The sequence below is a fragment of the Muscardinus avellanarius genome (assembly GCF_963383645.1).
Source record: "Muscardinus avellanarius genome assembly, chromosome: 3".
NCBI classification, from domain to species: Eukaryota; Metazoa; Chordata; class Mammalia; order Rodentia; family Gliridae; genus Muscardinus; species Muscardinus avellanarius.
This window is the reverse complement of record NC_137788.1, coordinates 103,393,807-103,408,721: the sequence shown is the minus strand read 5'-3', so window position 1 is coordinate 103,408,721 and position 14,915 is coordinate 103,393,807. Positions and strand designations below refer to the sequence as shown.

General features: G+C 37.4%; 1 protein-coding gene across 2 annotated transcripts in view; it reads left to right on the top strand.

The window, feature by feature from the left end:
- TRIM33 (tripartite motif containing 33) overlaps positions 1–3,507 on the top strand; it is a gene marked incomplete at both ends in the record, with an annotated part of 115,308 nt that extends 111,801 nt beyond the window's left edge. The window contains 4 exons of one of the 2 annotated variants that reach the window (XM_080690565.1): positions 111–185; positions 1,634–1,786; positions 3,165–3,215; positions 3,295–3,507. In XM_080690565.1, the coding sequence (XP_080546691.1) occupies positions 111–185; positions 1,634–1,786; positions 3,165–3,215; positions 3,295–3,507 (492 nt within the window). The remainder of the gene's footprint in view (positions 1–110; positions 186–1,633; positions 1,787–3,164; positions 3,216–3,294) is intronic. The other variant, XM_080690566.1, reaches the window with a different exon arrangement.
- Positions 3,508–14,915: the final 11,408 nt, after the last annotated feature.

Genomic DNA, 14,915 nt, shown 5'->3' with positions numbered 1-14,915 from the left:
GCTGGTGTTTACTTGTTCTATTATTCTGTAGTGATATTGTTCTCATTCTTAAGAATATCTTATTATGGGGAAGAATAGTTGATATGTCTTCTGTTTCTTTTTTGAGTCAGAAATGTGAACGTCTTCTGCTTTACCTCTATTGCCATGAATTAAGTATTGAATTCCAGGAGCCTGTTCCTGCTTCGGTGAGTTGTGCACTACATTATTTCTACCTCCCTAGTGAAGAAGTCTCCTGTGATACTGGAGAGTATGGGCTGTTGACTTAGACTGACCTGCCTTATAACTCAGGCTTCTTGAATATGCTCCTCAATCCCTTTCTCAGATTCAGTGTTTTCTTCAAGATTTGTTTGTTTGTTTGTTTATTGGTAGAACTGGGGGTGGAACCCAGAGGCTTTCTACATCCGGGGTATACTCCCAGACCTATTTTATTTTATTTGGAATCAGGGTCTCACTAAGTTTCTGAGAGCCTCACTAAGTAGCTGAGTCTGGCTTCAAATCTGTGCGATCCTCAGATCTTCATGTCTCAGCCTCCCAAGCTCAGGGATTACAAGCGTGCGCCACCATGCTCGGCCCCTACTCCATTTTTTAAAACTTATCTTTAGTTGACAAAAACTGTACATTTATTTGGTATAATTTGATGTTTTGATAAAAAGATTCACTCAAGCTCATCAACATTCATCACCTCACCAACTTAGGGTTTTTTTGTTTGGTTTTGTTTTGTTTTGAGTAGCTGAGGCTGTTCACGAACTGCAGTCCTCCTGTCTCCGCCTCCCAAATGTTGGGATTACAATCGTGAGCCACCATTGCTCAGCTCAATTTAGTTTTTCTTTTTTTATTTTGTAGCATTTCAAGACTTTTTAGTAGTCTTGAAATGTATAGTGTATCAATATTAACTGTTTTTAGCATGAAATACAATAGATCGCTGAAAGTTATTTCTCCAATCTAAAACTTTATACTCTTTGGTCAGAATTTTCTCATACCTCCTCCCCACCTGACACTGGTACTCTGGTAATTGCGGCCTTCTTTTTTTTTTTTTTTAAACTACACATGTATTTAAATACTTAAATGCAGATTTATGGAGTATAATGTGATACCTTCACACACACATACACACACACACACACACACACGGATACATGTACACACAGTGAATTATGAGTCTGTAACTATTTCTTACCTCATTGGGTTATTCTGAGTATTTATATAAGATAATCAGTGTATTTAGTATAGTACCTGATAACGTAGTACTTATTTTTTTAATCAGAAATTTAACTTCTGCTAAATAGAATGAGATTGATTTGTAAAAAATTACAAATTGTTAGCCAGGCATGGTGACACACAATGTAATCCCAGTACTTGGGAGGCTGACACAGGAGGACCACAGGTTCGAAGCCAGCCTCAGATTATAGGCATGTGTCATGTGTACTTATTTAAGAAGGACATTAGTACTTCCAATTACCATATATGCTAGCACATATTTTGCAAGTAAGACTTGGTTTTCATTATAAAATTGGGGCAAAAGATTTAAAGTATATTTATTGTACCCCAGATGTAATTCATATACTATGCATTTTCAAATTAAACAGCTTGGCATTTTGTAGAATTCTTATCTGCCCTTATTTATTTATTTTAGATACCAAACTACTATAAAATTATAAAGAAACCAATGGATTTATCTACCGTGAAAAAGAAGCTTCAGAAAAAACATTCCCAACATTACCAAATCCCTGATGATTTTGTGGCTGATGTTCGTTTGATCTTCAAGAACTGTGAAAGGTTTAATGAAGTATGTTAGCTTCCAACCTATAGAATACTAGTTTGTTAGTTTTTCTTGTTTTATTATTTTCATTTTGTTTTACCTGATGAGTTTTCAAGTTTGATGGATTTTTTTCTGCCATAGTCCTTTCAAAAGTAAAATTTTTACTTACAGCTCCAAAGAAGAAATTTTAGTATACATTATTTGGAGTTTTAAACAGAATTTATTAAAACAGTATTGAATATTCCTTCCTAAATGAGTTGAGAGTTGGGCTAAGTGTGCAAAGTAGTTTACAGCTAAGTAAATTTAGGGCTATGACTGCAACCTGCATTTGGCGGACTTGTAGAAATGGTGTCTGTACCCATGTGCTTGGATTTTATTATTGACCATATGAATGTAAAGCCTTAAAAATCATACACTTATTTCTGGGCTTATCACCAGAATATATGATTATCATAGAGTTTTTAAATTTCAGTAAGTGACTCATTAACTTTGGGTTTTTTTTTTTTTTTTTTTTTTTTAGCCTAAGCATATCCATAAGCATATGGATATAAGATAGTCGTAGCTCAGGAAGAAATGTGACACATACTTCTGTAAAGGGGATTATTTTGTGTTTCTTGAGGATAAAGTCAAGTCTGTTACTGTTATTGAGGGTTTTCATTATAGAAGAAAATAGAATTGGAGGGGAATCAATACAAGGTTTATCACCAAAATTTCTTCATTGCTGATGAAACTTGAGTGCCATATGACTGTTAATAAAATAAACCACTTTGAACTATTAAAAGTCTACCAATACTTGTCTTTGGAAGCATCCAGATGGCATTTTAATATTGAAAACAGACAAAACAAAAGGTTTAAAGCCTAGTCACCTATAAATAGCAATATGCCACAGAGTAATTGAGTAAAATTTCACTAAGTTAAATTTAGAAAATAATGTCCCAAGTTACATGTCTTATTTTTTAATTAGATTCAGTTGTTTTCAAATAAACATGTTTTTATGAACTGTAGGTGTCAAGAAGACACATTTTACCTACATTGTTAATAGTTACATAATTTCTGGTTAACATATTGCCGTAAAGATAGCATTCTGATTGTGTTGTTGGAAATTTGGTAGTTTTTTAAGCAGCATTTCTTTATCATTTGTTTCACACTATTTTCCTCTTGAATATCTCAATGTCTTCGGACCAATTCCTGCTAGGATTGATCTCACTAATTTGGAATGAGACAATTGTTGAGGTTTCACAGTAGCTTCAGTAGTAGAACTTTGTAAAGAAAGTGGTTCTTAATCTGGTTATAGCAATTTGTCCTCCCCAGTATGGCTGACTTTCGTCACCAATCCTAGGAAATCTCATAACTTTAGAAAGGATTATAATTTCCCTTTTTTTTTTGACTCTGGTATCCTTTTTAGATGATGAAAGTTGTTCAAGTTTATGCAGACACACAAGAGATTAATTTGAAGGTAAGCTCTTCAGACCATGCAAACTTGGTGAAAGAGTATGCATTACCAATAGGTGAATATTCCTATCTTTTGCTTGCAGGCTGATTCAGAAGTAGCTCAGGCAGGGAAAGCAGTTGCATTGTACTTTGAAGATAAACTCACAGAGATCTACTCAGACAGGACCTTCGCGCCTTTGCCAGAATTTGAGCAGGAAGAGGATGATGGTGAAGTGACTGAGGACTCTGATGAAGATTTTGTACAGCCCCGCAGGAAACGCCTAAAGTCAGATGAGAGACCCGTGCATATAAAGTAAAATGACGTGGACCTAAATGAATTGTTTTGAAAAGAAAAGAAAGGAAAAAAAGCCTTTTATTTAAGTGTTGCTGGAACATCCTGCCTACAGTGGGCACTTCTTTGAAGAAGCTGATAGCTTTTACACAGTATTAGATTGAAATAATGGACAGAAAACATTCTTGTCAAGAAGGGGGAGAGAACTCTGTTTGCAACTTGAAAGTAAAGCAAAAAGCAAAAATGAAGTGATTTGAGGATTTGTTTACTAACGAGGATGGTTTTCTAATTGTTAGAAATGGCAAATGTTCATGATCACGTGGTATTGATTTGTGCAGGATACTGGGTGTACAAGTAGATACGTAAGGTTCATGTTGCTTGGTAAATTGTCTCTTTGGACTAGAGCACAGTTTTTAATACAACTTTTAAGCCTCCCCCTTCACACATATAACATACTTTATTGTTTTCTAGTAAAAAATCAATATAGCTCAGATTCCACTTTAATGTCAGTGCAGATGTGCATTGAATCATGCCATATTTTTTCTCATTTTCATGCTGTTGGGCCTTAGTTTTTGAATTGGTTTAAAGAACATCAGTTTTACTTTCTACTCATACTTAGGGTCTAGAAAATGTGACCATTAATTATCATTTATTCAACTTTAGTGGTCTATTGAAACAAATATGGCAACTTTTCAGTAGTGGGTTATTGTTATAGTAGTCATTTCCCGAAAACACTTCCACACAGTTGTACTTTCCAATCAAATCATCTGATCTCAGTTATTCCCAGGAAAGGCAGAATGTTTGTTTCAAAATTACTCTGGTTTTCTGTACATTTAAATTTGATCGAGAAGGTGATAACTGGCTCTTATCCAGTCTTCCTTCATAACAGTTTTCTGATAGACCACTATTGGCAAATAGTAATCTGTCAACTACCAAATGTGTAAAATTTTCTGTATTTCACTTTGTCTTATTTGTAAATAGTGAACTAAAACTTCTGGCAGATCAGCAACATTTGCTGAGCCTGTTTTTTAAGCTAATGTGTATTCTTACTAATGTTCCTATCAAGAATGGGTTTGTAATATATGCTGTCTATTTCTAATGTTCACATTCATATTTTGAGGTTCTATTTTATTTTAATAGAGAACAGATTTCTCAATCTTCAGAAGCAGCTTATTACTGAAATATCAAAATATTGAAATAAACCCGGTGGGGTTAGATAACTCATCTGTCCACCAAGTGGGACATTTGCATGGACTGGGGGCTTATATGACTAAGAAGAGACCTATAAATCAATCCTGAGAATGAGCCAATCCCCACTTGAATGGTTCCTGGAGTACGCCCACCCGTACTACCCTGACGACAGCCCCGAGGCAGGTAAACAGCCTGCTTTGGTTCATATTTCCTCTTCATCTGTGATGCTTGGATTCTAAATGTGTGTTCTAGACTGTGTACAGGCTTCTCTTTTGTTGGATTAAAAATTTTGGTCCTACTTTGTATGGACGTATTAGAATATAAAGTGACCAAAATAGAATTTGCCATTAGATATTTTTCAGACATCAGCAGATTTGTGGCAAATCATTTGCCTTTTTAAAAAATTCAGCATAAACAATTTAGACCATAGACCACTCAAAGATTATTTGACATAATTGCCCTAAGAAGTAAGTATTTTTCAGTGCATATTGTATCAAATAAAGTACTCTAAAAAATTATTATATAGGTTCCTTTGGGTTGTGTTTCTTTTCTCAATAAGGAATGGGGATGAATAGGAGTCTGATCCAGGTCTTCTGATGGTATGTTTAAGCAGCACTGGTTTTGTTATTGCTCATTTATCTTCTCCCTTTAGCTCTTTTCTTTCTTTCTTTCTTTCTTTCTTTCTTTCTTTCTTTCTTTCTTTCTTTCCTTTTTTTTTTTAAATAAATTGAGCTTTAAAAATGGACTATACTGGTTTATCATTTTACTCAAATTTCAAATTCTTAAGAAGAGCTTTTTTTTTTTTTCCAATCAGTAAGGGGAAAATAACTTTAAAATGCTTTTTATCTGTGCCTCCTTCCCTCTTTTCCATAGCATACATGCTTTCACTTAGCACAGACGTAGATCTCTAAGGGCACAGCTTTAGAAAGTGAGAAGTGCACTGTGACTTGGCTTGGCAAGCCTTTGAGTGCAAATATTTTATATTTGCTCTTTGTGCGAATCCTTTTCAAGATTTTTGGGCAATGAGTTATAAATAAATTCTGCCAAGTGGGGGGAAAAGCAATATTAAGTAAAAAATTTTCAGTAGTTGAAGCCCTACAAGATAATGTGTCCCATGAAAATATTTTTGTTAGATTTTTGTTTCTATCAGTTTTATACATTGGTTAAGTCAATCAATTTAAAAGCAACTTTATTGTCAACATTTAATAGGCTCAATTTCTATCAACAAAAGATTCTTAGTGCTGAAAAATTACTATTAGATTATTAACTATCAGTAAGCCACCTTTAAATGAGGGTGTTTTCTTTTTCTTTCTTTTTTTTTTTTTTTTTTTTTTTTTGGTGGTACAGGGGATTGAACCCAGAGGCATTCTACCTTAGAGCTTACACTCCCCGCCCGATTTTATTTTTTATTTGAAAATAGGCTCTCTTTAGGTTGATGAGAGTCTATTTGCTCAGGCTGTCCTCAAACCTGTGATCCTCCTGCCTCAGCTCCTAAATACAGAGATTGCAGGCATGCGCCACCACGCCCGGCTTACTTTAAATATAATTAAACCTTTTTTCTTGCACACTGATCATTGTGTTTCCAAGCTGATTTCTTCTAACATCATGATGTTTACACAGTATAAAAACTAAAATTGGCATTCACGTTTTTTTCTATCAATTTTTGTTTTAAAAAGACAAAGCATTGAGTTCCTGAAGGCAGTTACTTTGATGCTCTCATTTGTATTCTTTAAGAGCTAGTATTAAGGTTTGGAAAAAAAAATCTATATATGTTTTCTTAAAAACTTTCAAAGTTTTTGCCACATTTCAGTGTACTTCTCCTATCAGAAACTAAGACTGAAGCATTTCCAATCTGTCTTCTGATCTAAATTTATATATTCTACCACTTAGCTGATTCACTGAGCTGAAGAACTACTTTGCAAGGAAGTTTCAGCATGTGAAACTTCCAAAGTCACGTTCCATTATAAGGGCGTCAAGCCATTGCTACAGAGATGATAAGGCTTTAGATCTTCTGTTGACATTATTCTGTTTGGAATCATCAAGCTGGTTCTTTCTGACTTCTGTTTCTTACATAAAGGACTTTGGATGATTTTAAAAGTCTGTTTTCATTTTTGTTGTTGTAATTTTGAAAATTTTAGTTAATCCAAAGAAATAATGCTTTAAAGTGTGCAAATTGTCGACCATTACCTCAGCAGATATCCTGCCATGTGATTATCAGTTAAGCCAATAGATTCGGGTCTTTTAACTGTGCCCTTGGATTGTGGCCTACTATATGTTAGTAAACAGTCTCCTACTGTCCAAAATGGAATTAGGTGCTGTGGCTCCCCATTTCCTCATCCTTTACATCCGGTACCACCCTCATTCACATGTAACACATAAAGTATAAAAATCTCATTTTGGGGCTAGAGATGTAACTCAGTGGTGGAATACTTACCCTAGGCTCATTCCCCAGTACCTGGGAGGAGGGGGATAAAGGATCTCATTTCTTATCAAAATAATACTGTTCATTTGCATACCCAACATTGACTCTGTGAATGGTTTTTGAAAATCTGCTCACCCAATTCCCTTATTTAAAGCAATCAAATCCTTCTACATTTATATTAATTATCTGCCGAAGGTGATTCAAGATTTTCAAGTATTACAGTTGGATCATATACAAGACCTGGATGTTATTTTTTTTTTCTCTACCAGTTATCTCCTCCTTAATAAAGCAATAACACTGCTTTAAGTTTGTTGCCTAGTAGCATGTCATAATTCTCTCCTGGATGGTGGTTTTATAGGAAAGTTTGTATGCATATCACCCAGTCTATCTTTAAAAAATATAAGAAATTTAAATGTATGCTGGAAGTAATAACAATATATTGTGGCATTTTATTTTAAAAATTGGGGAAAGTTGCATATTTTTTTAAAAGTAGGTATTTGAGTAAAAAAAAATTGAAGGTACTTTTTTAAGGAAAAAATTTATATGCCACAGTTTACATAGACATTTCAGATTGCAACATGTACTCTTGGATATAATGGCTTCTTTTACTTGGCCAAATGCATGTTTTACTTGGTCAAAATGCATTTCTTCCATCTTAATTTCTTATGTTTGCTTACATGGTCCTTTATATATTTTTATTATAAACAAAATTATCTTGAAAAATAAGTTAATTTCGGCATATTTGTATCAAACTACAGAATGTATAGCATTAATTTTAGCCCTTTGTGATATTTAAGAATGAAATTCTTTTACATTCACCAGTCTTGTATGTGGGAAGGCACCAAAATGATCGGGTAAGCGCCACTGCAATACTCCCGTCAGGTGTGGCCTAATGAAATGCATGTCTGCTCCTGGTCTGAAAAGTGTAGGTATTTATTATGTTTTAAGACAGCAAAACATACACATAAGCCTACAAGAAAAGAGTTATGCAATTGGAAAGCCTGTTAACTTTTCTATATAGATGTACCTACACACGAAAGGGTTAAATTCATAGCCTTATCAGTTCCTTGCTTCCAGTATTTCAACTGGTCTCCTCCCCTCATTACTACTCCTACTTTTATTTTTGCACATAGTTAAATACCCTTCACTATGATTCTTAAAGAAAAAGTGCTGTTTCTGTGGTATTGTATTCTCTAGATGATCATATTTAATTTTTTTAAACAAGGTTGCAATTTCTAATTGTTCTCTTCCTGTGTTTTTTGCTGGTGTGTAATAAAAGCAAGTTTTTTTCTTTCCTTGGTTATTTAATACATTCAGCTGCCTGTAAATAATTCTTGTTAAAATGCTCTGGAATGTGTTGTAGAAGTTGTATTAGATTAGTTTAAAGCCTTGTTTGAAAAACCACATTGTTTTGGTTATTTCTATTAAATTGGAAAATTGAAAATGTTTTCAAATGAATTTCTTTTTTCCTCCCTCTTCTGTGTACAAGCTACAAATAGTTCTTTCCTTCACAGCACTTTGACTTTGGTAGAGTGAGTGTTGAGATAGGGATTTATACAGAATATAGTTGGAATGCACAGGAAGAGATGTAACCCAATTTTGTTGTCCGTAAAATGATCTCTTTCACTCATAAAAGATGAACTATAGGACAGGCAAAGAGGGAGTAAAAGAGGATAGGGTGTACAGAAGCCTGTAAGTCAAAGAGAACAGGTGTATGTGTCAGGAACTGGAGAGTTCAGTTCAGCTGTTACAGTGGAGTGGTAAAATAGAAAACTGAAGGGCTGCCGGGCGTGGTGGCGCACACTTGTAATCCCAGTGCTTGGGAGGCTGAGACAGGAGGCTCGCACAGGTTCAAAGCCAGCCTCAGCAACTTAGACCCTGTTTCCAAATAAAATATAAAATAGGCCTGGGAGTGTATCCTGGAAGTAGAAAAGCCCCTGGGTTCTACCCCCACTACCTCTAAAAAATTAAATAAAACTGAGCCAGGTGTGGTGACACACTCTTGTAGTCCCAGCATTTGGGAGGCGGTTTGCAGACAACCTCAGCCACTTGGGCCCTGTTTCAAAATAAAGAATTAAAAAAAAGGGGCTGGTGGTGAAGCTTAGAGGTAGAATCCCCCTGGGTTCCAGACCCAGTATTGGGGGGGGGGACTGAAGAACTGAACAGGGTCTTTCAAGCAGAGTCTTGCAGTTTATGTGAAACTAAAGTCACGACCAACAAGGAGCAGGATGTCTGGTAGAGGAGTGGTGATCAGATTTGCTTTTTTTTTTTTTTTTTTAAAGTACTACAACTAAAGTATGGGTTATGAGCTTGGAGGTGGAGAAAAAATTGTAGGCTATAAGTAATCCAGGTGCATCTTAAACTAGCTATCTGGCAGTGGAATGGAGACTAGCAGTCAAGTTTTGGATTTATTTTATGTTTTATTATTTTTTGGTATTCTGAGAGTTTAACCCAAGGGCATTCTACCTCCCAAGCTACACTCCCAGCCCTGTCTGATTTTTATTTTAAGACATTCTTGTCAAATTGCTGAGGTCTCACGTAGTTGGTGAGTCCTCAAATCTGTGATCCTTCTGTGTCATCCCAAATACTGGGATTACAGGCATGTGTCACCATGCCCAGCTAAATTTTAGATTTAAAAAGTGAAATAGACCAATAATTGAAACAAAGGGATTTCTAGTACCCATTAAGAGAGAAAATAGGAGTATCCCTTATGAGTAAAGGGAGAAGTTCAGTTTGGGATATGCTGAGTTTTGATGTATTACCGATAGGAAATTAGGGTGAGGTGTCCATTGAAACTGGTGCTCATAAGAGATCCCTGGGCGGAGGAAAAGCTAGTGAGATCCGTGTCTTATGAACTACGTCTCCCCCCAACCCCTTGCATTACTGGGAATGGAACCCCGGGGCGCATTCTACCTCTGAGCTACACCCCCAGTCCTACTTTATTTTTATTTTATTATTATTTATTTTGAAAGAGGGTCTCACTAGCCGGGCGTGGTGGCGCACGCTTGTAATCCCAGCGCTTGGGAGGCTGAGACAGGAGGACCGCACATGTTCGAAGCCAGCCTCAGCTACTTAGTGAGGCTCTCAGCAACTTAGTGAAACTCCATTTCCAAATAAAATATAAAATAAGTCTGGGAGTATAGCCCGGAGGTAGAAAAGCTCCTGGGTTCCACCTCCAGAACCACAAAAAGAGAAAAAGAAACAGGGTCTCACTAAGTAGCTGAGGCTGTCCGTGAACAGTGATCCTCCTGTTTCAGCCTCCCAAATGCCTGCACTACAAGTGTGTGCCACCAGGCCCAGCATAAACCATGTCTATTTGTATGCATCATTGAATATGCCTAGCACTTTTTATGCATTTAGTAAATGTCTTCAGTTGAGCCATTAACAAATGTAATGTAAGATTGTGATACGGCCTGGGAAATGTATAGAATGAGAAAAGTAGAACAGTTAAAACCACAGAGAAAATTATATTTAGGGACTAGAAGAAAAAAACTTATAAAGACTGGTGGGTTAGTCACACTGCTGAGAGGAAACCCAGGAGAGAGATGGGGGAAGACAAGGGTTCACCGAGTGTGGGGTATTAGTGATGTTAAGTGTTGAAACAAATGAGTATAAACTGATCTTTCAAGTTCTGACCGTTTTTTTTTTTTTTTTTTTTTTTGTATGTTATACAGAATTTAAGACCACAAGTAACCCTAAAACAGCAGAGTGGAAATTCCTTTTTTTTTTTTTTCTTTTTTTTTTTTTTACGGGTCTCAGGATGGAACCCAGGGGAATTCGCCCTCCAAACTACATCTCCTGCCCTATTTTTTTTTTTTTTTTTTTTTTTTTTTTAATTTTGAAACCTGTGTCCTCAGGGGAGGGCAGGGGAAGAAGACGGCCACAGGAGCTCTTCAGGGGTCAGAGATGTGGAGCGTAGACCTCAGAAGTTCTTCAAAGGAGCCAGGATGTGATTGGATTATTGTGATTTATGCCCACAGATTATTGTTGAAAACAATACAGCAAACTCTGGGCAGTTTATTGGAGTTTAAATAGCTGGGCTTGGTCACAAAGATTAAGGCCTAAACTTCTGTCATCTCCAGAAAGCTGGCCACCCGAAAGCTGTGACTGTAGATCGATGGCAGAGACTCAGTAATGAGAGGGGAGAGAATATACACAAGTAAAGCCCTGCGTGCTGGCACATGCTTGAGAGGTTGAGACAGGATCGCGGGTTTGCAGCCAGCCTCAGCCACTTGGACTCTCCGCAACTGAAACCCTGTTTCAAAATAAAGAATAAAATATAGGGCTGGGGGTATAGTTTGGAGGTAGAATAGAATACCCCTGGGTTCCATTTCCAGTGCCAAAAAAAAAAAAAGAAAGAAAGAAAATACTAAAGCAGTCACAGTGACAACAAAGCCCAAGGATGCAGGAGGAGAATGTATTACAGTACATTATCTAAAAGACCTGTTGATCCAGGCATGGCGGTGATGCTTGTGACCCCAGGACTTGGGCGGCTGAGACAGGGAGAGGTTTGAGGGCAGCCCCAGCAAGTAATGATCCTCTTATGTTCCAAAGTAAAAAAATAAAATAGGAGCCGGGCATGATGGTCCATGCTTGTGATCCCAGGACTTGGGAGGCTGAGACAGGAGGAACCGGGTTCGCGGCCAGTCTCAGCTACTACTTAGGCCCTCTGCAACTTAGTGAGACCCTGTTTCAAAATAAAGAATAAAAAATAGGGCTGAGGATGTAGCTCAGAGGTAGAATGACCCTGGGTTCCATCCTCAGACCTGCACAATAAATATATAAAAATAAAAATAGGGCCAAGGTTGTAGCTCAGAGGTAAAATGCCCTTAGGTCCAGCCATCAGCAGCAGAAAGAAAGAAAAGAAAAGAAAGAACAAAAGAAAGAAAGGGAAAGAAAAAGAAAAAAAAAAGAAACTGGCTCATTATGTGATGGACATTGGTATCTCTTTTCTACAACAATAAGACATTTAGTCAAAGAGATGTAAACCAGGTCTTAAATGACAAAGATTTTTTAATGGTACCAACATATACACTGCAAATTGCACAAAGAGATCACTATTGGTTAACTTGCATGTATATAAAACCCATATATCTAACTTTATAAGCTTTTATGAAACATTCAAATAAACTTCGTGTGCACAACATAGATATATAGGATTTCAAATATATAATACACTTGGCCTGAGTTATACACTGTTCAATTAACATGCTGTAAAACACAGACACTTAAACCCTGATTCTGTTAGGATGCAGCTAGCTGAGTATCCATGACAGTAAACACAGAGATTATCTTAATAAAGCACAATCTTTGTTTAAGCTAGTTCTTAGTAAATGTTAGAAAATAACACTGTTTTAATATAAGGATGAAATGGCTTTAGTTCCTCTAGTAAAAGGACATAGATTTTATATTTTGCTGTAAATTTGTACTGGTGATTATTTAAGAAGACTTTTTTTTTTGTCAGGGGTTAGAATAAAGAACTCTAAAATTCTAGAATTGTCCTGTTTGTTTGTTTGTTGTTTATTTTTTGGTACTGGGGATTGAAACCAGGGGCATTCTGCCTCTGAGCTACACCTCCAGCTCTACTTTTTATTTTGAAACAGGGTCTCACTGAGTTGAAGTGGTTTTTTAGCCCGGCTACAATTGGCTATTTAGAGTGCAGGAGAACAGAGCACATTAATAAATAGAAATATCAGTCAGGTGTGGTGGTGAACAGGCTTGTGATCCCAGTACTTGGGAGGCTGAGACAGGAGAATCTCAGGTTTAAAGCCAATGTTGGCAATTTTGTGAGGCTCTCAGCAACCTAGTGTGTTCCTGTATTCAAATAAGAAATAAAGCCGGGCGTGGTGGCACACGCTTGTAATCCCCGCGCTTGGGAGGTGGAGACAGGAGGATCGCGCTGGTTCAGAGCCAGCCTTGCTGGCTTAAGAGACCCTGTTTCCACATTAAAAAAAAGTTAAAAAATAGGTCTGGGAGTGTAGCCAGTGTGGGGGAGTATCCTGGAGGTAGAAGGGCTTCCAGGAACCCCAGTACCACTAAATAAATAAATAAATACATAAATAAATAAATAAAATTGGACTGGGGGTGTAGCTTGGAGGTAGCATGCCTCTGGGTTCAATCCCCAGTACTACTATTACTACTACTTCTACTACTACTACTACTACTAATAATAATAATAATAAAATAAAATTATCTTTCAGTCCTTTACAAGAAACATTTAAACATAATTTATTTCCTTATTGATGTACCTCAATCTGGCTGTGCCTAAGCATGCCTATTTATCTGTCTTAAGTATCTAGCTACCCAAGGCAGCAGTTCTTTGTCAGTTTGACCAGCTATATGGAGGCCTAGGTGTGAGATGTTATCAGTCCCATCATGGAAAGAGGTAGTAGTTTATCCCTCCCAGAGTCAGCAGGTAGGTGGGTCCAAAGGACAGGCTTTAAGGCAGACATCTCCCTCTTCACGCATATTATATTTGGGGTGCTGGAGAGCTTTTCTTTTTTTCTCTTTTCTGCCACACTGTGTGGGGTGGGAGGCTCTAAAATCTTCCCATGTCCAGAAATTGGCCAATAGCAGCTGTTCCAAATTTTTTAGAGAGTCCTGGCAAACCCAGCAGGTGTTCTTTCTCCCCTGATTGGTCATCATCTCTAAGTTTAGCCTCATGCAAAGTGTCAGGACATGGGCGAAATGCTGATAAATTGCTTGCCAGAGTGTAACACACGTGGCCTCTACTCCATTTCCCTACGGAGTCCTCCTTGCCCTTCAGAATCTCCTGAACAAGTCTCTACCGTCTACCTTTCTAGCCACACTCTGGCCCTTCCTATTTCCTCTCAAAACAGTTCCAAAGACTCCCAGTCCACATGGTCAGACAGATATTGCCATGACCCCACTCCTGATATCATTTAATCAGATCACCCTTATAGGCCAAGCTATCAAATATAGTTAACCCTTTAAGTCATTATTTTCTCAGATTCTGACAATGGACACTACACTTTCAGCATCCTAACTGGCTAGTCTGTATTTGTTAAAGATTTATAAGTCACATAAACCATTTTATTGTTTTAAATTTATGAATTCTCATTTTTAATAACTGATAAATCCAATCCTCATCTGGCTCAAATTAAAGTTGGCCCGTAGTCATATGGGCTCCTGGGTCCAGATAAAACAACATTTAATCATACTGTTTTTTCCCCTAAATCCCTGGATTATCTTCCCAGTATTGTAACATTAGGCACAAGAGACTATCTGAAGGAATTTTATCCTTGTTATTTTAGGTATTTTCTATTCCCAGTGGAGACTCAACCTCTCTCTTCTGCCCAGAGGTGTCTTACACTCCAGCCAACCGGTTCTTGGGTGTGTGTTTCCATCAGAGTTTCAACCCCCCTATTTTTTCTGGGTGTTTCTCAGACTCAGATCCAGCTTCCCCCTCCAGCTAAGCCCCTTTTAGGGAAACTGAGGGGCCCTTTGGGATCCACTTTGATTAGGCACCTTCAGACACCTCCCCATTTACACACAACCCTCACCCCAGGATATCCTGACCACCAAGGGAAAGTATTTGCTTGGTCTGTGCAGTTAGCTGGTCTTGCTGTGGTACATGTCAGGAAGCCTTTCCCCTCAGGGTTGATTACCTACCAAGGACCGACTCTACTTCCTCCATCTTTGGCAGCAGACGCGTCTCAGAGAGAGAGAGAGAGAGAGAGAGAGAGAGAGAGAGAGAGAGAGAGAGAGAGAGAGAGAGAGAGAGAGAGATTCTTGTGACCCTCTGGTGACGATTTTATTTCCCATATGGGCCACTACATTGTTAGAAATAAATTTCTATG